We start from the raw sequence: 23,266 nt of genomic DNA on the forward strand, positions 1-23,266 counted from the left end.
ATTGCCTTTCCCTCACATGCCTATTGTTAGAGACCCCTGTTTTTGAGACTACAATAGCCAGAATACTGTTAACAAACCAAAGCAAACCATTACCACAGCTGTTTAGTACTTAATCTATTTCCTGTAGTCTCAAAATGTATGAACATTTTCTGAATGTAATTAAGTTAATGGTTCTATTTCACATGTGGCACACTTGGATAATAACATTACATGTTATGAAATAAAGTCATGAAAGCTCACAAGCCAAAATATGTATAACAGGATTTACATATGGTGCAGTCAGAAGGATTTTGGACAGTGACACTAGTTTTGTAGTTTTGGCTGTGTACTGGATTTTAAATTAAACAATGTGTAAAGGCCAAAGTGCATACTTTCAGCTTTAATATCAGGGTATTAACATCCATTCACTCAACTGTGTAGGAATTACAGGGCTTTGTCCAACCGACCAACCAACCAACCAACGCCCCGCCCCCGGACAAATGGCTGTAATTGGCCTTAAGTAGTCCTATTGCATTGCTGATGCTACAGATACTCAACTAGATTAAAGGCCAGTTTTATTGCTTCTTTAATCATCACGACAGTTTTCATCTGTGCTAAAATAATTGCAAAAGCTTTTTCTAATGATCAATTAGACTTTTCAAATTATTAACTTGGATTAGGAATCAACTTGCCTTTCGGAATACAGGACGGATGGTTGCTGATGGGCCACTGTACACGTAGATATCATATTAAAATCGGCTGTTTCCAGCTCCAATAGTAATTTACAACATTAGCAGTGACTACACTGTATTTCAGATTAATTTTGTTATTTTAATGGAATTACTTTTTTTGTTGAAAAACAAGGACATTTAGAAATGACCCGAGACTTTTGAAGAGAGGTGTAATTCGTTGCTTGATTTAAAAAATATATATATTACACGGGAGTCAAAAAGTCTATGGGTGAATCTTGGCGAGTCATTTGCCTTTGGTGTCTTGCTGTTGTCTCAACATGAGAAGCAAAGATGTATCAATGCCAGTAAAGGCCATCATGGGCTGGAAAAAATAATTACAAATTGAATAAATTGATTAGACAACCGAAACATTAGGTGAATGAACTTTTACTGGAACTTCTCGCGATCTAAAGCATAACACTTCGTTTGTTAATGGGTCACAACAGAGATGAGTTAAACCTATTCAACGTTTGGGAGTAATAACCAGCATAAGCGAATTTGCTGACAACACCGGGTACGAGGTAATAAAGCCCTGTGTTACAATGGGAGGTAGAGGTGGGTGTGTGTGTATGCGTGCGCGCGCAGGTGGTGTGCTATGGTTAGGGGTGTTGTACAGTAATTTCCGCTTTTGAAATAGGCGAAAGATATATTAAGCCCTCCTACACTGACTGAACAGTGCTACACATTTTTTTCTTGTCAAAGCGACAATGTGGGCGATCTTGTTTCAGGCGTTGTTTTTGAACGGCTGCTACGTAGTCGGCGAGTAGACATCCGCTGGGGACTGATGAGAAACGCGTGTGGACGATTCTTTTTCTGTTGTAAATTGAACACATCAAAGGCACATTATATTAAGCAAAAAATCTAATTTAAGCTTACTCATAAATCGGAGAATAAGTGTGACGGAAGATGCTCACAGATAAGATTGAGGTGGAAGAATTCGAAATCAAGGAGGACGAACCTTGGTATGACAAACAGGATCTAGAGCATGGTAAATTCTCTTTATTCATAATGACAGAGAAGTGTTATTAAGTGGCATGCAGCTTTAGCTTTTTGTCAAGCAGCTGCCACAATACGACGCTAATATAGTAATACTTCCAAGCAGGTATAGAAATGAGCGCCTAAGTGCACACACTCTTTCATAGGGCAGGTGTACTAGTAGCCTACGGATTACTGGACACATTGGTAGGTTACTGCGGCAGAACACATTTTCAGGCTTAGGGCATATTTTCCAAGGCTGTGAATTGTCTTCCTGAGGCAATCCTTCAGCAGCCACCGATGAAAAATGTATCCTTTGTCTTACATTTCCTTCACATTTCTAAATATTATGTATGGTATAAGGGTTTGAATTCAGTTTAACTGCTGTGTTGTAGAGCTGTCACCGTTTATCTGCTGACGACGAGTGCCTAGTATAAGTAGTTTGTTTTGTCAAATAAACTCGTTTCCTCACATCCTTTATGTGAGATAAAGAGACAGTTTCACCACGCATTCATTCGGCCAGGTAAGGATGATGGGTTTTTCTTGAGTATGAATGTGTGACCTTGATCAAAATATTTTTCTATATTTTTTCATCTCTCTTGGGATAATATTCAATTATAGGCTATTGTAGACAGTACTGTACATGAAATTTAGCCTAGTGCATAGCGTTGGGCTAGTAAATTGACTGGCCTGAATCCCCAAAGCGTCAAGGTGAAAAATGCCCTTGAGCAGGTGAATAGCTCCTGTATTTTGATTTCGATAACAGAACATAATACAAAATGTTCTTGTAAAATGTTACCCACCAACATAGTCGACTGGCTGCAAGACCAATCTTTGCCCAATCTTTAAATCACTTAGTTCCACATAGTTTGAATCGATCATTTCGTTAACTCTATAGAGATAACCAAAGATGTTTAACTAAACATGATTGCCCACAAGTTGTCATTCGGAAGAACCTAAAAGCTGAGGAATATAGAGATGAGCACGATCAAGACAAATCCGGTTGGGCAATTTTGGCTCGTTCTAGCATCTTTTTGCTAAGAAAACCCTACTCTGAGGTGTGCATGTAATTATTAATAACATGTTTTTGGTAAAAAGGTTAAAAATAATAATATATATATATTTGGAACAGAAAATATTCAAATGGTTCACTTGCTGAGAAATACGATCGGTAAAATGTCGGCCTAATTTCACCTAGCTATATGATGCCACAACCTGTTCAATGGGCTTCCTATCCCCCTGGGGAGCAAAAGGATGCTTCAGATGTATACATCAGGTGGGTTCCGTGGCTCTGTGTATGTTGGTGATATGACACTAAGTATGACACTAATTAAGTTTTCATCTCTCCCAAATGCAGGTCTACTGACGATTCACTTTTTTCCCCCCATGCAATTATTTGGTTAAGTGCAATGATGGTAAAGATGTTCATCTCTGATCTCTTTTCTCCAATGCAGACCTCCATCTGGCGGCTGAGCTGGGAAAGAGCCTGCTGGATAGGAACAGAGAGCTGGAGCAAGGTCTGCAGCAGATGTACTCTACCAATCAGGAGCAGATACAGGAGATAGAGGTAAGTGTTTTGGTCAATAAGGAGAAAAATGGACGTACAGTCTCAAATTGCAGCTAGAGGCACCTTCTGCTGGCTATAGTAACATGCTGGCTTTTGTTTCAGACCTTTTAATTCCTAAATCCAATAAGTGTTTCAAGATTCACCACAGGCAGGCTACTATTAACTTCTTCGTTAACAGAGATTACAGGGATGGACCCTGATGGATTGATAATTTAATCTCTCAGCTGGACCTGTTGCCCTTCCTGAAGATAATTTGGAATAGAATGGCAATTTAAGAATGAGGATATTTTAACCAAAATGTTTGGCCTTCAGCCTGTCAGCCTCCAGGTGTCAACCCGCCACAAGAACTGCGAAGACATAAAGAATGACAGGCTGGTTTTATTTTTCCCTAGTTCGAATGACGTGAGACCAGTTCTGCACCGATCTTTACACTGTCTAGTTTTCTTGACTATAAAATCCCAGGGAATTGGTGTTCATGTTTTGCATTGTTTATTTTTATTTATTAAGTATTACAGAAATGTAATTATGAAACATTAGAAGGGGTGTCATACTTCTTTGCCAAAACATTTCATTACTTTTGATGTTTCATAGGACCAGGAGATATAAAGACAGGCCAAAACAGTTTCCTAACATGCATTTGAACCAAAACACTTCCACTGTTGAATTGACACTCAAATGACAGGCCTGACATTGCTAGAGAATCTAAATATTTAACCCAACTGAGTTCATATTTAAACATCACATTCACAATCTGTGGTTTCTTATGTCAGAAAATGTCCAAATGAGCTCTGGATTTAATTTCCCTGAGTAGGGTCAGCTCATGGTGTGTGACTTCTTAAATCCTTTCCCTTGACTCAAACTGCTGATTTACAGAAATAAACTGTCTAATGGTATCATCTCTTTAATGACCTGCCTGCATGTAGAAACAGCACAGGAAGAAGCCAATGCTGTGTCTTACATTTAGGAGAACATTGTCCTCTTTCTCTAGGATGTAATGTGTCCTGTAGTCTGTAGGTTACTAGTGAGTACAATTTGGAATGGTTTATGGTGTATGTGTACCAGGTGCTCTGTTTCCACAATGTTGCTTGAAAATAATGAATATCGACATTAGCCCATGATAGTCAGACATTGATTCTGCCAAGTTTGAGCTCATTCGGCTGGAATTATGTTTATGCCTTGCGTGTAGTGGCTTACAACCAATCTTAATCACATGGGAAAGTGCAATTGTGGGATCTGGATTCAGTGTTATTACAATTCTTTGTTAATTTGAAGGTGGATGTTTATATGGTAAAAAACAGACTCCTGTTTCACTCATCCCCATTCACCTGTTCCAGTACCTGAATAAGCAGGTGGACCACCTGAGGCAGGTGAATGACCAGCACGCTAAATTGTACGAGCAGCTAGACCAGTCGTCCAGAGAGCTGGAGCAGAGCAACACCCGCCTCGTACAAGACAACAGGGCTGCCCAGCACAAGATCCAGGGGTAAGCCTGTCCTTGTGCTGAAGGCTAAGCTAAGGCTGCATCTTTGTTTCTCTGACCCTTTTCACACACTCTCTATCTAACAATGGTTGAAGCTCCCTCCAGTCAATCCTAGTCCTTCACCTGTGCATCTAAATCCATGTCTGTGTAGGGAACCATAATGGAAGTTGAGTCTTACTGAGGACAAAAGCAGGTTCATGGTTCTGTCTCTCTATAGGCTTACAGAGGTGATTGAGTCTCTACAGACCCAGGTGGAAGATCTTCAACATCAGGTAGAGGATCTCAAGACCACCCCTGCTAATCCCAATAAGAAGCCCCTTACAGAGTCATGGCGGCCCTCTGGGACGCAGAGTGTGTCCTGCCTGAACGAGCTGCAACTTAGACAGAGGTGAGATCACATCACTTACCCTCTAACAGGGCATAATGTATAACCGCCACACAACACATCATTCGTGAACTGGGATGTAACCCTTCTTAAACAAGCAGGCTTCATTATTTGCCATTCACAAGCGCTGGCCTAACTGGTGCAGGTATCTACGCCTGGCTACTCTGTTAGTTCCTGATGTCCTGCTGTTTGTGCCCTCCTCTATAGCGTATACCTCTCTCCTTCACCAAATCCTCTGACCTTACGTAGAGTTGGGTATTGTCGGTCTGTCTGAGTAGAGTTAAATCAAAATGGCCAAGTAAGGTTACATTCATTCAGTTGAAAATGGTGCTAAATTGTGTATTTACAGCTGAATTATTCATTGTTTTTCATCTGCAGACAGAAGACAAATGCCTTACTCTTAATGGCAGTCATTCAATTCCACTTTCATCAGTCCCTCTTGGCCTTGCCTCTACAGTGAAACGACTTTGGCTCAGTGTCTCTGTTACCTTTGGTAGTGGTTGAAGTGCTTAAGCACACTTCTTGTCCTCTGAGGCCAGAGAAGTTCAGCTGGTGTAATCCAGTTAGGACTGGGCTCCTCTCCTTTAAGCTCGTAAATCTCTGATAACACACATGCCAGGCAAACTATACTAATCTCTCACTCCTGAGCCCTGGTCACAAACAATTGCCACCCAAAGGTCATAGTCCAGTGGCAAGGAGAATCATTTCTGCATACACTAAAGTCCACTCCCTGATTAATTCGTTTGATACATGATTTACTGACACCCATTTATTCAACTGATGCTTGGAGAACTTGTTGGCAGCAAAATGTTTGACTGTTTTAATTCTCGCCCTTCCCAGGTACCTGAGTTACGAGTCTGGTGACCAATCGAATGATCCCTGGTCTCCATCTGACATCTCATGGCAGGAGGAGGAGCTGGAGTCTCTACAGCGATCCCTCCGCTCCCTACAGACCCAGCTGGCCAATGAACGTGCTCGGAGGGAGGGGGCGGAGCGAAATGCAGACCTGCTAGCCAATGAAAATGAGGCACTGGAGCAACGTCTGGGAATGATGGAGGGGTGCCAGGTAAAGATGAGAAATGACAGAGAATTATTTGAAGCAATTCAATCCGTTTGCTCCTACAGTATGTAGTATTTTAGTGAAGAGTCCATAATGAAATGTTACATTACTACATTTTCTCTTTCTTTAAATTCTGTGCCTTGCCCTGTCTATCTTCTGTGTCCCCTGTCCATCTCCAGGCCAGACTAGCTGAGCTCGAGTGTGAGGCTGAGGAGCTTCGTCAGCTATGGAGAGCAGACTACACCACCAAAGCTTCAAGGTCAAGGGTCAACCTGAACATGCTGCCCAATGCCCTATACTTTCCCCTGGACCAGGAGAGGTTGATGGCAGAAGAGGGAGATGGCGTGGGAGACCTGATGGAGGTAGGCTGCCCCTCCGAAGTTAAAGCATGTGGCGTTCTGAAGCGATGCAACAGCGAGAAGCAGCTCCAGTCGCCGCCAGGTGAAGGGTCAGATGGAGACCGGGCCGGGGACCACAGTCACCTGTGTGTCGGTCGTGCAGCGGCGGCGAAGCGTCGTGGGATTTCATTGCTCAACGAGGTGGACGCTCAGTACAGCGCCCTGCAGCTGAAATATGATGCGCTGCTCCGGCGATGCCGTCAGGAGGAGCCAGACCAAAGCCAGCAGCAGAGCCACAAGGAGGTGCAGACATCTAGTGGTGCCCCCTCGGTCTGCCCACAAAGCTCAGCCCTCCACCGGGGTGTCGGCACAGACCAGGTGTCCCTGGAGGATGAACTTCACCAGCCTGAGTACAAGGCCTTATTCAGAGAGATCTTTACTCGCATCCAGAAATCCAAAGAGGACCTGAGTGACAACAGGGAAAAGCTTTGACACTTGGGGTAATATTCGTTTTTCTGTCTGGTAGAAGTGAAGATGACTAGCCTTTTTTGAGAGGAGTCTTCCTTAACTATGGACATACATTACGAGCACCTATTGAGAGGTAAGATACCAGCTCTTATGCACAGAAACAACAGTGCCTAAAATTCTCTTAATTGTACAGAATTCTGCCTCAGTAGCCCATCTATACTTGAGCCAGTTGACCTACAACAGAATCTATGGCGAAACTATGACAAACTAAGGACCTCATTAACCTTTTTCAATGGATCTATGCACTGTTAAATCAAGATGCATATTCCTTTAAAGTCCCCATGCAATGTTTAGCTTTGATTATGATTTAATAAATCACTGTTTTATTGTAACTCCTAAAGACATATTTTCTATAATTTATTTTACTGAGCTTCCTTTAGGCCTTGAATTGGTCAGTATGATTTTTTGATTGGCTGATGGCATAGTTTCTAAACCCTACATTACCCAACAGTGATTGGTCTATTACAGTCAGTCAATTTTGTGACTTATCGCAGTTGACTAAATGTCACAGGATGACATTCCAGGTATTATTTATTTATTTTTTACGAAAAAGGCATTATAATAATTGAGAATTTCAGCATTATTTAGCCATATAGTGTGGAAATATAATCCCAAAATAGGAAAATCCTCCTTGTTGAATGCACTGGGGCTTTAATATGACTGCCTGAGATTGGCAGTGAAAATGGGGAAACTTGTACAATCTTTGTGTGCCTAGACATGCCACTGTTTCCTAATCTTTGTAATATGTTTCCTTGCAAGTGGATGTGTGAAGGCAATGTGTGAAGTGAAAACAGTAGAGATTGCTTTCGCATTTGTTCAATGCAACCACGCAATAATCAATTATTATTCAGCTGCAGCTAGGAAATGTGTAAATATGTGGCCTCTTGGTAGAAAGAAATTTCAGTATTTCTCACCAGAGCAAAGACTTGTTAATTTTGGTGCTAATGTAAAGTCAAAATACTGTAATTTCTACAGAACAAAATGAGTACAAAAACATATTTCGCTAGTGTACTGCATGTCCTCAAAGGTTAAAAACGAAAGTAATTGTATGGGAATTGTATGTTCATTAAGTATTATAGTTAGTAGCTACTAGCTAGTGATCTGCCTATACCAGAACTCCGCTATGTATTAGTGATAATCTGAGTCTATACCAGAACTCTGCCATATACTAATGATAGTCTTCTGAGGCTGTACTAGTACTCAGCTATGCACTAGCAGTTATCTACTGAGGTTATAACTCAGCTATGTACTGCAGGCTGCCGTGGTATTTATGTGTAATATGAATAGAATGACAATGTAGAGATTTCATTAAGTGCTGTTCTAAATCTTTGTTAGAAACTGTTTGGTTAATAGTTTTAGTTGCCTTACTCAATGTATGCTTTCTGCTGGTGATGGCAACATCCTTAGTTCACATCACTGTAAAATCAAATTGTATTGAGATGCACTTTAGACTGGCACAGGGATTGTCATTCTTTTGTCACTTTATGTAGGTTGCAAATGTACTGTGTAAGAATTGCTATTAGCTGTCCCTATTAATAGTATTTGTAATAAATGCAAGCTCTGACAGTATGGCTGTATCAGTTGCTGAGTTATTACACCTGTGTATTTGTGCCACCACCATGCTTCACTGTGGGTTTGGTGTTCTTTGGGTGATGTGCAGTGTTGTTTTTGCGCCAAACATACCTTTTGGAACTATGGCCAAAAAGTTCAACCTTGGTTTCACATTTTCCTATGTGCTTTTGGAGGACTTGATGTTTGTTTTTGCAAACTTCAGCCAGGCTTGGGTGTTTTTGTATGTAAGAAAAGGCTTCTGTCTTGCCTACCCCATAGCCCATTCATATGAAGAATACGGGAGATTGTTGTCACATGTAGCACACAGCCAGTACTTGCCAGAAATTCCTGTAGTTCCTTTAATGTTGCTGAAGGCCTCTTGGAAGCCTCCCTGACCAGTTTTCTTCTCGTCTTTTCATACATTTTGGAGGGATGTCCAGTTCTTGGTAATGTCTCTGTTGTGCCATATTTTCTCTACTTGAGGATGACTTTCTTCACTGTGTTCCATGGTATATCTAATGCTATGGAAATTATTTTGTACCCTTCTCGTGACTGATATCTTTCAACAATGAGATCCCTCTGATGCTTTGGACACTCTCTGTGGACCATGGCTTTTGCTCTGAGATGCAACTAAGAAAATGTCAGGAAAATCCTAAGAGAACAGCTGAACTATATTTGTGATTAATAAGTCACTTTAAATTATGGCAGGTGTGTAATGACTTCTGTTAAACATGAGTTTGAATGTTATTGGGTAATTCTGAACACAGCCACATCCCCACACTTATGCAACCAGGTTATTGTGTTTTGGGTTTTTTTTCTATCTTGAAGATTTCAGTTTGTTTTTCAATTGAATTGTTCACATTATAGGTCACATAAAAGTGGAAAAAGGTCTGACATGATTTATCTTGGTCTCATTCTTTTACATCACAAAAACCTGGCATTTTTACAGGGGTGTTTAGACTTTTTATATCCACTGTATCTAGTCCTTAACACGAGCCACTTACAGATGCAGTTCATGCTATGTCTTGCTTCTTGGCACTTGGCCAGATAACCTTGTGAAGTCTGAAGATTCTAGCTCTCCCTTTCCTCTGTGACCTCAGCTCAGTGACTTGTGCTTCTAAATCCTTGTCTGTTTTTCACCACTTGACATTTTATAGAACATTCATGATATGATCAATAAGTATGGTATAGTGAGAAACATTTAACATTGTTGAATGTGTAAACACATTTAAGGGGTGGAAAATCAGTGCAATCTTGAGTAGAAAAACTGACCGGGAATTATGATATTCTAAATCAATGTCAATCACATGACTGTGAGTTCACACTTGCCCCAAACACAGCACATGAGGAATCACCTTCCTGGAAATCAAAGGAAACGAGAGAGGAGTAGCTGTATTCTGAGCACCCAGAAAGATCTCAGAACTTAAAAGTGCCCGAAATGGCTGATATGGGAGTGCCATACAAAGGAGCACAAGGAAAATGTATTATGACTTCGGGAGGAGACTGGAATGCTCTAACAAAAAATAAATTACCTGAAATCAGAGCACTGGCGCATGTTTGTCCTCTCCATGTCAAAGAATTTTTGTACAGTAGTGTCTCCATTTTCAATATTAATTTCAAACCCATTAAGAATAACGATAAGTTGTCTGGTAGTGTAGTTGTCGGTATTCTATCCAGCACCCAATGCCAGGTGGTGAGTATTTTTGACAATGGAAAAAGGAGCTACGAAGTAAACACTGCTGGATTGAAGGAATTAAGCCCTTAATAAAAGTGTGATCTTAACGATCAATGGATTCTCTAAATAATAAACAGTACTACCTTTTTTGTAGTTTTCCATATATTAAATTGCTATTAAAACTGGTTTAGTTAGAACAACTACTTGAAGTTATTACTTTCAATGTCTGTGTTGTAATAGTCCATCACCAATTTAACCTTTGAGTGGAGATTAGAAACCGATGGCTGATAAGACTTGAACTTGTTGATTGATATTATGTCATGTTTTTATCTTGCATTCAACAGCACTTCTCTTGGCCCTCTGAATCACCTGAAATCTCACTACAAGTGTCTTGTTAGTGTGTAGTGTTAACTTCATTCAGCTTAGTCTTTGATAAACCATGCCGGTTTAAAATAAAACTGTTCAGACAGAATGGTAGAAGAATAATGATCCATTAACACTGAACAAATGTGTGAGAGATGGAACACCAGTATACTCTGCCTTGCTTGGACAGAGCTCCAAAAGGGGCTTACTAGATTCTATTAATAAAAAATAAAATAAATCAAAATCTGTTGATCTTTTGGATGAACTGCTATTTTTCTGTCAAGAACATTTTAAATTGTCAGTTTGACCAGACTTCACACTGAATTTACAGGAAATACTTTCAGCAAAAACTTCCCTTCCCACACTGTCTGTATAAAAAAATATTAGAAATGCCACAAAGAAGTATAATTTCAGTATACAAATGTGAGTCTGGACAGGCATATTTGTAAAGATCTAATGTAGCAGAAAGGGGTTACATAGCAGTGAGCATATAAGAGACAGCTGGTCCATCCATACAGGCAGATTATTTAGATTTTACTGTATTATATAGATTTTCTTGGTGAAAATGCAACTTCATTTTTGAACTCATACCCAAATCATTTAGATTTTCTTGAAGCGTAAATTAGACAAAACACCATTCCTACAGACAAGCTAAAGTGAAGAAAACTTTCACTCATACTGTAAGCAGTTACAGGTCATATTTAATAGAAATCTGTAAACATTAAAACATTATTTTAAATACACTAATCTCTCAATCCTCTTTTCCCAAAGTGTAAACATTCAATGACAGCAAACCAATGGTGACATTCTCAATTGTTTATTAACATGTTCCATGATAATCCACTAAGTGCTGCTCTGCACCTCGAAACCGGCCTTCTTTGGCCATAACCACTTACTTTCTCAATGTATCGGTGTTGAATATAAAATGAATGTGTGAAAGGTCCTTTCAAAATAACATTCACCCCAACTCGTGATAAAACTTTGGCTTTACAGTTTGATGGATTTACACAAAAAAAAAAGTTTCGATTAAACTGTATTTTGTTTTAAATGATGGCATTTACGTCAACAGTAATTCACTCCTGTATAATAATTATCCCCAGCTCACTAGTTACTGCTTTTAATTCTCACAACCGGGAGAATTTAACATCTAGCTATATGTGAGTAGAGAATGTTGATCACAGCTATTGATTGATAGCTGCACAACACGAGCTGTTCAAAAACCCTCACATAATGCTGGTTGTCCTGCTCCGTGTGGCCTGTATCACAGACATATGATAGAATGCTGAACTAAACGTATAGCTCCTCCCTTCTGAAATAGTAAAGAGAGTAAAAAGAACTGGAAAGAAAACTCAAACTTGCAATGTGCTACCCTAGTTAAGGCCTTCAATTTAGGGGGGGGAAGTGAACTGTAAATTTATTCAAATGGATCTGTTAAATGTTTTTCCCCAAAGGCCACTGTCATAAAATCATAGGACTGAACTGTACACACTCGCTTCCTTAGTGAACACTACCCACAGTATGGTAAAATATATTTAACAAAATTATTAAGGATCACTTCATGAATTGAAAATAGGTCTATTTTCTCGACAGCATATTTATAGCAATAGTGTTCCCCAATGCATTCTTCGAGTACCTCTGCGGTTGTGCTCAGCCCTTTACTGGCCAAATCACATTTGAATCTTGTGCACCGGTTCAGGACTAGAGCAAAACATTTGCAGTTCTGATTGGTACTCAAGGACTGTGTGGGGAAATACTAGGGTGTATTTATTCTGCCAACTAAAACGTTTTGTTAGTTGCAACAAAAACCCCATGGCATAGTACATTTCCTCCTAATTTGTCTGTATTGTCTCCCTCGTGTGCAGACACGTCCTATGCTCCTGCTCTTAGCATGAATATGGAAGGCATTCTGTCCAATAGACCCACTTCTGTTCGGGCCAGGCTCAGAATTGAACTCAAAGTTGCATTAAGAACAACCATTATGTTCAAAATCAGAGCGTATGATGGACATCTCAATTCTCCCATCCTGGTCCTCAGAGCTGGGAGCAGGAGAGCTGTGATTGGTTTGTTTGTCCAGCTGCCCCACCTCCCGGTGCAGAACCCTCCCACTAGGCTCTGGGGGTGTGGGTTTAGTTGGATGACAGGGGCTGCAGGAGTGTCCTCAACATGGTCAGGACTGTAGTGTACCTTTCAGGTACCACATCCCTCCAATACTCACACAGCACTCCTGAAAAGAACCACACAGATTAGCACACTCTCTGTCCTAAAACCACAACCAGAGCCAGGGGGAACAGGTTGGAATGTCAGACACCCATGTCTTTCCCACAGCAAGATGTTGGAAAAACCGTAATTGTGTTGGAAAAAGTATTGGATCTAAATAAAAATACAGGTATCTTGTATCTCTAATATTCACCCTCCTAAACCTCAACGTCTTTAATAATGGGGCATCTTTTATCTATCAAAATGTGGCGGTTATTGTACTTTAGTTGATTCCACTAAGTCGATCTGGCCACAAAATTACTAAGATGAAAATGTATGAAATAAATACTTGAAAAACATGTTTGATATTATTCTTATAATTAGCTTCAAATAGGACCACATTTGTTTCAAGACACATGACAAGTACTCTGGAAATACAAAATAACACTCGTATATATGTATAATGTTGAAATTAAAAGAAAAATATGAAAAATATTTAAATAGGTATTTCAAATACATGACGAGGCCAACCTCTGACCACCGATACATCAACCACTAGATGCACTCGGGCTGGTCCTATAACCAGGTCACCATGCAGAACGGCATGGTTAAGCATGTTCTCTCTCAAGCGGTCTGACCTTGAGCAGGCGGTCCATGTCGGCCTTGGTGGACTGGTCTCCGAGCTCGTGCGTCAGCTTAGCCTGGATCGCATTCCTCCTTACACGGTAGCTCTTTGTGAAGATCTCATACAGGACCTGACGATGCTTAGGCACAAGAACAGAGAACATTTCAGAAAGAAAAAAACTAAAATGCAGAGGAGACGGACGGGTTGCGATTAGACAGGCGGTCGGACAGGTACAGTAAGCATGGTGAATAAAACATTCAGAGTCCAGCCAGGCTTCCATGTTACCTTGTCAAAAGTCTCTCCCGTCTCCCACACAGCAAACACTTTCTGCTCATCAGCAGCTGCCTTGCTCTGGGCAGGAAACTACAGTAAGAGAAGAGAACAAACAACTGATGACAGTTATACAGGACGAAAGAGAAATAACTTATAAAATAACGAGGAGACATTGGAAAAAAACTGATGGAAATGGAGGACGGGACAGAAAGAGACAACACTAAGCATTAAAGACAGAAGACCTAGAAAGATGTTCAAGTTAGTCCCAACAAATCATTACCCCAACCTGGTGTTAATGCACATATACTGAGGCATGTGATGTAAATGTGATGTCCAGGCTGGCACAATAAGGCAATCTGATTAACCAACTCATCTACCCATATGCATACCACCCTTGGAGCTGAAGATTGTTTTTTAAAATGCTGATCTACAGTCAGTTTTGTATTCCATCTGACTATGGTTTACAGGTCAAATCCAGGAAGGAAATCTGATCCCAAACCTTTGCATGCAAGCTTAAAACCTCCTGAAATAGTAATAGGCTTTGTCCTCTCAGCCAATAATGAAAAGCAATTTAACAGTAAACAGGTTCCTCCCTGTCCCCCCTCCAGCCAGCGTCTAAATCCTTCAACCGTTAAGAGGAGAGACAAGAGAGGGGGATGAGAACATAAGACAGGTTAAACAGGGATCTCATACTGGGAGCAGGGAGACCAGCAGCTTATCCAACCAGCAGGTGGGATCGTCTCAGACCTGAATACAATAGGAAGGAGTGTCGCAGGTGTGACTGCCAACAACCTTAATTCCATTATTTCTTTGATTTCCACCTTACGAGGCAGGACAGAACCACATCTCATAGGGAAATGTTGGTTTTGGCATAGCACAATTGAGCAGCTAGATTGAAATCACACTGAGCCATCAGGATGTATTCAGAGAGATGAACTTGAGAAGGCCAACCCTCCATCGCCTTATTGTTTTCACTATTTCAGAAGCAAAGTGGTTAACTGTCGCAGGGACACGACCGTTGGTTAGTTACCCTGTTGCTGAAAAGTGATAGCTTCACTCCTGAGGTAAGCAGAGACCACCATTCAAAAGGAGCAGAGTCACCAGGAAGGTGTTTTTCTGGATCAACATTTTCTGGAGATGGTTCCGAGAAGCTATCCTATGAAATTGTTTCTACAACAAGATTTTCAGACAACAGCCCATTAACCAAATTACTATGATTTGGATATTTAAAGATGTCCATGGGCTGTGAATCTCATGAACTGATTAAAGGAAATTTGTAGGCATAAATAAAAATCAGAGAATCGGGGATGAATCGATCATGGGATGTTAACTAAAAACAACCTGTTTAGCTGTTATATGTTGATTACTGGGTAGGAATGGTGACCACCCGAGGTCTTTACTCCAGGAAAAGAGGATTGTCATCTTTGGATATCTAGCGACTCACCATAGACAAATAGGTCCGTCTTTAACTGAAATCCTCAGAGACCACAGGTCTTTGGGGGGGATTTAAAGGTGCCCTATGCAGCATTTTCCCTTTAGAATATCCAGTTATAACCCTTACATACCATCAGTTAATATTGTATAGAAATATATATATCTGGCATTGTCAGGACTGACACTATCCTCAATGCCATGGCTGCAAGTAATCATCTCATTTAGCTAGTTGGCTAGATAGTCAAGGAAATGTATGTGTACGTTAATAGATTGATAACGACAGAGAAACAATTATACTACATAGAAAATCACTCGATGTTCCTGATTATTTAATTTATATGAGTGCAGTTACCTTTTAGGAAGGTATCATAGAAGTCTTTGGTCGAGACAATAAGCTAATGTTAGCTAGATAAGTTGCATCCGAGCAGGCACACCTTAATTCCATTTCTTGCAGGTGTTCTCTGCAAACCTGGTGTTCTCCGCAAAATGTTAAGTAAAACAAATATGCATTGTGGAACCTTATGAAAAAACAAATATTGCTTGGAAGCAATTATATTGCCTTATTGTTGCTAGATTTAGCCTTGTGCAAACTGGTCGAAGTGCTCATATTATTGTTCCAGCCAGCGCTAGCTAGCACGATTATGGTTTCATATTCGCTAGGTAGCCATCAACAGGTCTTTGAAATATGGCAATGCATCTAACGCAATAGATAGCCCAGATGACGTTTTGGTTTACCTTTTTTAATGTTTTCCATAGTAATGGTTTATTAACCATTCTTTTGTATATGTGGGACAATATCCTGGTGCCACTCGCTAACTTGAAACAGACGTCTTTCACTAGCAGTTGCAGTGTAACTCAAAACTAACATTGAAAAACCATCAAGTAAACAAAATTAGTCCAGGTATTTATGTAATCTACACAAATACCTACAACACCCGCAAGAAAAACAATTATGGACGTACGATGCATGCCCGTAACCTCGCATGAAGCACATATCATTCACCTTTTTGGAGCTGAAAATAGTTGGCGATTTGGATATTGCACATGTTAATATTGCAATTTAGATTCTATTTTAATTAATTGCGCAGCCCTACTTCAGACTGGTCAGTATGCTCGTAGTTAGTAGTGACACGGTCAGATCCTAATGGAGTTATAAAACCGATATTCAACTTATTGCCGATAGGTGGAGTAAAGGTGAAGCTGCATAGCGCACCTTTAAGCTGTCCTGTGGAATTAACGCTAACTCTAATCCCTGTCCCATGCCAGTTTCAAAACACAATCTAGCCCTCATGGGATGTTGACAGTTCAGTAGCGACAGGGCTCAGTAGCGACAGGGCTCAGTAGCGACAGGGCTCAGTAGCGACAGGGCTCAGTAGCGACAGGGCTCAGTAGCGACAGGGCTCAGTAGCGACAGGGCTCAGTAGCGACAGGGCTCAGTAGCGACAGGGCTCAGTAGCGACAGGGCTCAGTAGCGACAGGGCTCAGTAGCGACAGGGCTCAGTAGCGACAGGGCTCACTAGCGACAGGGCTCAGTAGCGACAGGGCTCACTAGCGACAGGGCTCACTAGCGACAGGGCTCACTAGCGACAGGGCTCACTAGCGACAGGGCTCACTAGCGACAGGGCTCACTAGCGACAGGGCTCACTAGCGACAGGGCTCACTAGCGACAGGGCTCACTAGCGACAGGGCTCACTAGCGACAGGGCTCACTAGCGACAGGGCTCACTAGCGACAGGGCTCACTAGCGACAGGGCTCACTAGCGACAGGGCTCACTAGCGACAGGGCTCACTAGCGACAGGGCTCAGGGTGTAATACTCACAGGCACCAGTATCTGTTTGCAGTGGCTCATCAGTATGGTATCCTGCAGCAGGCGGTCAGAGACTGTGTGGAAAAGACTGTGTCCAGGGGGCAGGGAGGCCAAGTGGAGATTGAAAAGCCTCTTAACTTCACTCAGAGTGAGCACATAGTGCTTCCTGAACGTGTTCCAGACAAAGTCTCTCAACTCCGGGGAAGGCGAGGGGGCGGGTGTCCCGGCGTGGCCGTTATGAGGGTCTGAAGTAGGAGAGGAGGTGGCGGAGGAGGGGTAACCGTTAATGGAGCCGTTAGCAAGAGCGGCAGAAGATGTGTCCATGGGTTCGTCTTCTGCGTCGCTGACCGGTTCCTCTTTGACCCGAACTCCGGTTCCAGTGCTAACACAGTCTCCAGCTTGTCCCTGTGGAGGAGCTCTCAGGTCCTTCTGAACAGAGGGCGGGTTCTGTCGTGCACGCTCACGGGCAGCCTTTAAACGTTGCTCGCCACTCATGTGCACAACTTCTGCAATTGAGAAAGACAGTTGTTCAGCAAGTGACCTCTCTAAGAACATTATGGCAGAGGGACGTCGTTATGAGCAGGCAAACACTACAACACCTCTGGGTTGGTCCTTTTTGGGTGCCAGGTCCTCCTTGGAGAAGTTAAAGACCTTCTCTAATCTGCAAACACACAAAAAATAAAAACATAAAATCTATCCACGTCTCTTTCCATACCAAGAGAAACACTGGGTGGGTGGGTGGGTGTGGTTTCATACTTGCTCTGTATCCCTAGCCACAACATTTGCTGCCTCTGGGCCACATCAGGGTGCTTCCTGATGAAATCACTGTCACTTGGCAACAGAAACTCCCAGCCCCGATTGATACGAGGCACCGCCATGTGTTCCAGGAAGTCCTTCACATCCTCTGGAGGGAGCTGGAAGTCACAGGGAGGACAAACCTTAGTGTCTCTTACCTATTGACAGGTAAGAGACACTTCAGGTGCCTCTCAGCAGGCGCTCCTGCTGCCTGACAGGGGTGATGGGACTGTCAACAGCTGGCCATTACCTTGATGATCCCTGCTATCTCCTTCCTCATCACTGAGCGCTCATGAGTGAACCTCCACATCTATGAAGAGAAATAAATTCCACTACGCTTTATTATCAACCACGAAATGCCAACCACGGTACCAACATTCACAAATTAAGTGTGAAATATCACAGATTATTTTGTACAGTTTCTGCTTAAAGAGCCCACAAATTTAGAGTTGATAGAGAATTTTAAGCTAATGGAAGAAAGATGATTGTTTTCTGCATTCCTTTTATTTAGGGCTCGTTTTGAAGTTTACACTGGCAGTGTATTTTTCCACCCTTAAAATGTATTCAAATTTGTATTTCGTTTAGACTTAGCTGATCCCGCCCCCAGGCTGTGTGTAGTGAGATTTGCTATGCATTACGAAAGGGGAATGAGATCATGTGACTCACCACAAAGTCTCTTCCTCGACAGAGCACCTCGGCAGGCACGCCACTATGAGGACTGCAGCTGTTCTTAGGATACAGCACGTCACTGAGCAAACACACAGATACATGCTACATTAGTTATATTTTTCTCTGTTCAAACGATACGGACAATATTAAGGAACTTTTTCATCTGGATCTGAGAGCCAGGGCCATAGATTCAGAGAGGCGAGTCGGTCTCTGAAAGCATCTGATGGTCGATTGAGAGCTACATCAGCTCCATCACCTTGGGTAATGGAACAACGTCTGACATCTTTAAGCAGCTGGACACCTGGGCAACATTGAATAAACCCATAACCCCTAGGAGTAGGTTATCCTTTTAAACTGTGACCTATGAAAAAGCATCCATCAGCACACGTAGCTGTTCCTTGAGTAGTCTGAAACAGTATGCAAATTCAGCTTTACAGTGCAACGAGTAACAAAGGTTTTGGAAAAGAGCTCTGAGACAATGATGCTCCTAAGAAGGCTCAGCTGGTCTCACCTCTTCACCACCCAGTTCCCCTGCACCAGTAGCGCCACCTGCTGGATACAGCGCAGCACTGCCGTGGAGTCGGTCCCCGGTGTCAGCAAACCCATCAGGTTGGCAAATGGCATCACCTTGACTGGAGTGGATGGAAATAATTAAAAGAATGAAAGGGAGAAGAGAAAAACAAACATTCCCAAAGCATTCTCAATGCGATCTACTGGGATTTTAGAATAAAATGAACAGGGCCTGTGTACCATTCTTCATCAGTGTCTTGACCTGGTCACCCAGAGGCAGTGTCCGGAGCTGGGCCATGGACAGCACATTACTGGGACCTGCAGGCTTCTCACTGACACACACACCACATCAGTTTAATACTCCCTGACACACCTCATTTTAATACTCCCTGACACACCTCATTTTAATACTCCCTGATACACAATTCCAAAGGACTATTACATGACACAATTAATATAACGTTTACTTACATCTTCTCCTCTGCTATAGGAGGCATGAGCATGGCCAGGTACTCCCTGAGAAAGGGGGATAACAGGAGTAGGAAATAAGAAAAGAGATGACACACAAAACAGCCTGACAGTCAAGCTTCACACAAGTTAAAATAAGCCACTTTTAACAAGACACCAGGCAAGCCTAGTTCAGTCGGCCCGCAATACAAAATGTTGTTACCTCGAGATTCAAACCTGGGTCGCCCATGTGAAAAGTTGTTTCGTTAACCACTACACCACGGAGCTATACATTTGTTAGGTGTCAATATAGCCTCATCTCTATCCTGAATAAATCCTCTTTTGTCACTGGCCGTATTAATAGTTAATTGCCAATTTGTGAATGACATTGATACAGTGAAACTGACAAACCTTTCTTACCAAGTTTACCTCCCCCACAAATAGCGGCTATGTACTACGTTCACCACTGACCATTTTAACAGCGTATTAGCCAGTAATAAGCTTTACTGGTATCTACTAACTTACTGGAATAGTCATAAGAATTGAGCAATTGCTAGCGAGTCTGCCAAAGCTATTTCATTTCATGGCAAAACAACATACTTTTTTCTTTCATTTGTGAATGACATTTATACAATAACTATCAATAAAGGCAACAATAGCTACATTTTCATCAAGTGAAAAGATGAGAGAATTGTGGAATCTACCAGAAATAATTAATAGATGTCGTTGCTCTCAATAGATTCAAACGTAGTGCCTCATGTGGAAGACCTGTCTTTAACCACTACGCCACGGCATTACACGTTTCAGCAGTCACTAGACTCAATTGAAGATTGTGTTAAACTGACTAATGTTTCTTATTAAGTTTACCACCACCACAAAGTGTCTATGAACTGTATTGCTTTTGCCACTGGCCGTTTTAACAGCTTATGAACCAGTAATAGGCTTACTAATATCTACTAACTTCCTAGGAATAATCATAAGAATTGACCAACTTCTACCGAGACTGAAGATGAACTATTCCATGCCAGGAAAGTCGCAATATAACCGAATACAGTTTCGGGTTTCGGTTTTAGCCAGCAAAGTTTTCATAAATACGGAATAATTCACAACGCATACTTTGCTTCGCCTGCGAGGAGATACGAACTCGGGACCTATAGTTCACAAATCCGCTTCTCTAACCACTACGCTATTTAACAAGGGGTAGTCAGTCAGTCACTCAGTAAGAGACATTCGCTCTTCTTAGCCGCTCCACTTACACAGCCCGGCAAAAACAAGGGAAACTGCTTGTAAGAACTCACTTAGGTGTTTTCACCAGTTCTGTGTTCTCAGAGCCTCCCATTGATTGGCAGTAAAGGTATTGCCTCTCATGGTCTGAACGCCCGTCCTAAACACACACAAAGAAGGCATTAACTTTGGATTGGCCGTGATTTAGAAAAACCCAGGTCATGCAAGTGGGAGTAGGGGCGCCCACTCACATTGATGCTGTGGTAGTGCAGGTGGACCCAGGGCTCTTCTGCATGTTTCTTCTGAAGGAAGTCGTACGACTGGATACGTCTCTGACGGGCCTGTTCCGACTCTGGCCGGGAAAACCTCACCTGGAAGGGAGAGACCGGTTCTTTGAACGGTAACTCTACACATATCCCAATGTGTAACCTGTGAGAGTTACTTTGTGTGTGTGTGTGTGTGGCGGTGCAGCCTGTGCATTCCCTCACAGTGACCGCCTTGACGTCTTCCTCTGCCTCATCCTGAGAGGAGTCTCCCCCTTCATTAGCCGCCTCCCTTTCTCTGTGTTTGCTGTCAGCCTTGTCCAGATAGGAGAAGCTGGGTCGCATCTGGAGGATGCCTTGCAGGGGCGTGACATGGAGCTCCCCTGAGGGCATCATCAACAGGGTGAGCGACATCATGACCAGTCAGTTTCATCAATGCGCTACTCAGCAACATATTTAGAAGTCAAGGCTAACAGGCAGAAAAGTAATGACTGTGGATTGGATATTTATGTGCACGTCCATAGACGTCCATAATAATGGATATGAATGTGCAGAAAGACAGCCACCTTGCCTGAAGATGGCAGCAGCGTATCTGGAGGTGTTGGTCGTGGACTGGATAGATGTGAATGTCTGCTTGTCCATCATCTTCCTGTAAATACATCAATCAATGTCAATTCACAGCATATCACACACATACACAGATTACACGTAAAACTTAAACAGCAGTGAGAAGCAAATCAACACCAAGTGTACAAACTACTCACACAGAGTAGGTATTAGAGTCCTCAGAGGCAGTTCCATCCACATTGAGTGCTATCTGCTCTCCTTTACTCCGACAGTAGTTAGGACTCAGAGTGTTAATAGCCATCTCCAACTCAACCTACACACATAGACACAGTCAGCCGAGAATATTGTTTCTATATTTAACAGGCGAGGGAAGACTGTACCACCTTCTGCTGCTTGGGCTTGATCTTGGCGGATAGATGGGTGACATCATCATAGGTCATAGAGGAAGGGCGTACTGGATACTATGAAGGACAAGAAAACATGAAAATAAAATGAACAACCGATTCAGATAATGGCAGAAAATGTTTACCATTAACGTATAAATAGTTTGTTGCAGAGTAGATACTTACCTGGAACAGATAGAGCTTGTCAACAAGGCTTTTAGCAAGGTATACATCAATCTAAAAAGAAAAAAGACAAAAAGATTGGATATATATTCCTCCTATTGCTCAACATTACCGTGGCAGACACAATTAAACCTATGGTAGGGCAAAAACAGCATGGCTCATGGGAAAACGATATCACCTCTTGTATGATCGGGTCATCTTCCTCCCCGCTGGCCATAGTGAGGGGAGTGTGCTGGGGGAGAAGTCACAGATCAGCAGCGGACCTCCGGGAATGCAAACTAAGGCCACAGTAAGGCTCAGTGAACAAAACACTCTGTGAAATTTGGGTGAAAGGTAAGTAGCATCCTAAAGCAGAAATACTACTTATGCTACACACCAATGTAGAATTCTGCTTTTGGCTATTGTCCAATGTACTGAATAATGATGCTGCCAAAATATGATGACTGAAGGGAATTGAAGTAAAAAAAAAAAAACAGCACTCAACTAGCTGTTTTTGACTCTAGACTATAGTACTATACTACTTAACTAGGTGGCAGATCAAATCTGCTATAATCAGAAACACAATCTACAACGTCAGCAATATGGCTACTATAACCCACTAGTTTCCTGTGCGTTTAGTTATTAACTTGTAGTCACTATAATTTACAGTTCACTGAATTAACTAGGAACATTATGTTTTTAGCATATTTACTTTTGACACATCATGACAAGTCACATGCTTGATGCGGCTAGCAGAACTAGCGAGCTACCTACTCATTCGGCCAAACCATCGCTGAAAACACGAATCTGTTAAATTGCATGAGTGACATGTCACAAGTCTCTCAAGTAGCTAGTTAACTATATAGTTACCCACAGTATACATCTAGCTATATGGCTTAGATAACTACTGGCTATCAGATTAGCCGGTGGTTAGTTAACAACATAGCGTAATACCTAGAGTTTCGTTGGAGCAATCAAAGTAATTTGCCAGGCCTCGATTGTTTTTGTCTAGTTTTCCTGCTATATCAATATTGCGAAGGTGGACTATACCTCACCTGCAGACTTCACAATTCCCTGCGTTTATTTCATTCACGTATGTCAGTAGCTTTACTATGTTAAATACTTCAGGTAGCTAGCTAGCTAACGTAAAAAATCCTGTCTGATGTGGCCATGTCTCTTGGTTGCTAAGCGTACCAGCTAGCAGCTACATACAGAGACACGTGGGGAGGAGCCGAGGATCCGCTATTAGCGTTCCCACAATGCAAAGCGAAACAATATC

At 42.0% G+C, this 23,266-nt stretch overlaps 2 protein-coding genes across 7 annotated transcripts; one reads left to right on the forward strand and one right to left on the reverse strand.

Moving 5' to 3' along the window:
• Positions 1-675: 675 nt before the first annotated feature.
• On the forward strand, positions 676-8,612 carry si:ch1073-272o11.3 (cerebellar degeneration-related protein 2). Of its 4 annotated transcripts, none has more exons than XM_010895484.3 (6): positions 676-716; positions 3,140-3,252; positions 4,587-4,735; positions 4,950-5,120; positions 5,958-6,183; positions 6,357-8,612. In XM_010895484.3, the coding sequence occupies exons 1-6, from the start codon at positions 701-703 to the stop codon at positions 7,005-7,007; spliced, it is 1,326 nt and encodes a 441-aa protein (XP_010893786.2). In that variant the 5' UTR covers positions 676-700; the 3' UTR covers positions 7,008-8,612. The 4 variants fall into 4 exon arrangements, with proteins under 4 accessions (XP_010893786.2, XP_010893785.2, XP_019901844.2 ...); XM_010895483.4 differs by lacking the exon at positions 676-716 and adding an exon at positions 868-1,698; XM_020046285.2 differs by lacking the exon at positions 676-716 and adding an exon at positions 1,903-2,208.
• A 2,702-nt stretch (positions 8,613-11,314) lies between these two features.
• polr3e (polymerase (RNA) III (DNA directed) polypeptide E) lies at positions 11,315-23,211 on the reverse strand. 3 transcript variants are annotated; one of them, XM_010895487.3, is made up of 20 exons: positions 23,043-23,211; positions 22,187-22,240; positions 22,012-22,062; positions 21,826-21,903; positions 21,640-21,755; positions 21,442-21,524; positions 21,101-21,258; positions 20,864-20,983; positions 20,687-20,772; positions 19,413-19,457; positions 19,182-19,273; positions 18,943-19,063; positions 18,429-18,510; positions 18,013-18,072; positions 17,724-17,881; positions 17,567-17,628; positions 16,980-17,473; positions 13,739-13,816; positions 13,467-13,592; positions 11,315-12,856 (listed from the first exon to the last, which is right to left on the reverse strand). In XM_010895487.3, exons 2-20 carry the CDS (start codon positions 22,223-22,225, stop codon positions 12,800-12,802), a joined length of 2,106 nt encoding a protein of 701 aa, XP_010893789.2. In that variant the 5' UTR covers positions 22,226-22,240; positions 23,043-23,211; the 3' UTR covers positions 11,315-12,799. The 3 variants fall into 3 exon arrangements, with proteins under 3 accessions (XP_010893789.2, XP_010893788.2, XP_010893787.2); XM_010895486.3 differs by having other exon boundaries at positions 22,187-22,286; XM_010895485.3 differs by having other exon boundaries at positions 22,187-22,321.
• Positions 23,212-23,266: the final 55 nt, after the last annotated feature.

The sequence above is a fragment of the Esox lucius genome, chromosome 5 (genome assembly GCF_011004845.1).
Source record: "Esox lucius isolate fEsoLuc1 chromosome 5, fEsoLuc1.pri, whole genome shotgun sequence".
NCBI classification, from domain to species: domain Eukaryota; kingdom Metazoa; phylum Chordata; class Actinopteri; order Esociformes; family Esocidae; genus Esox; species Esox lucius.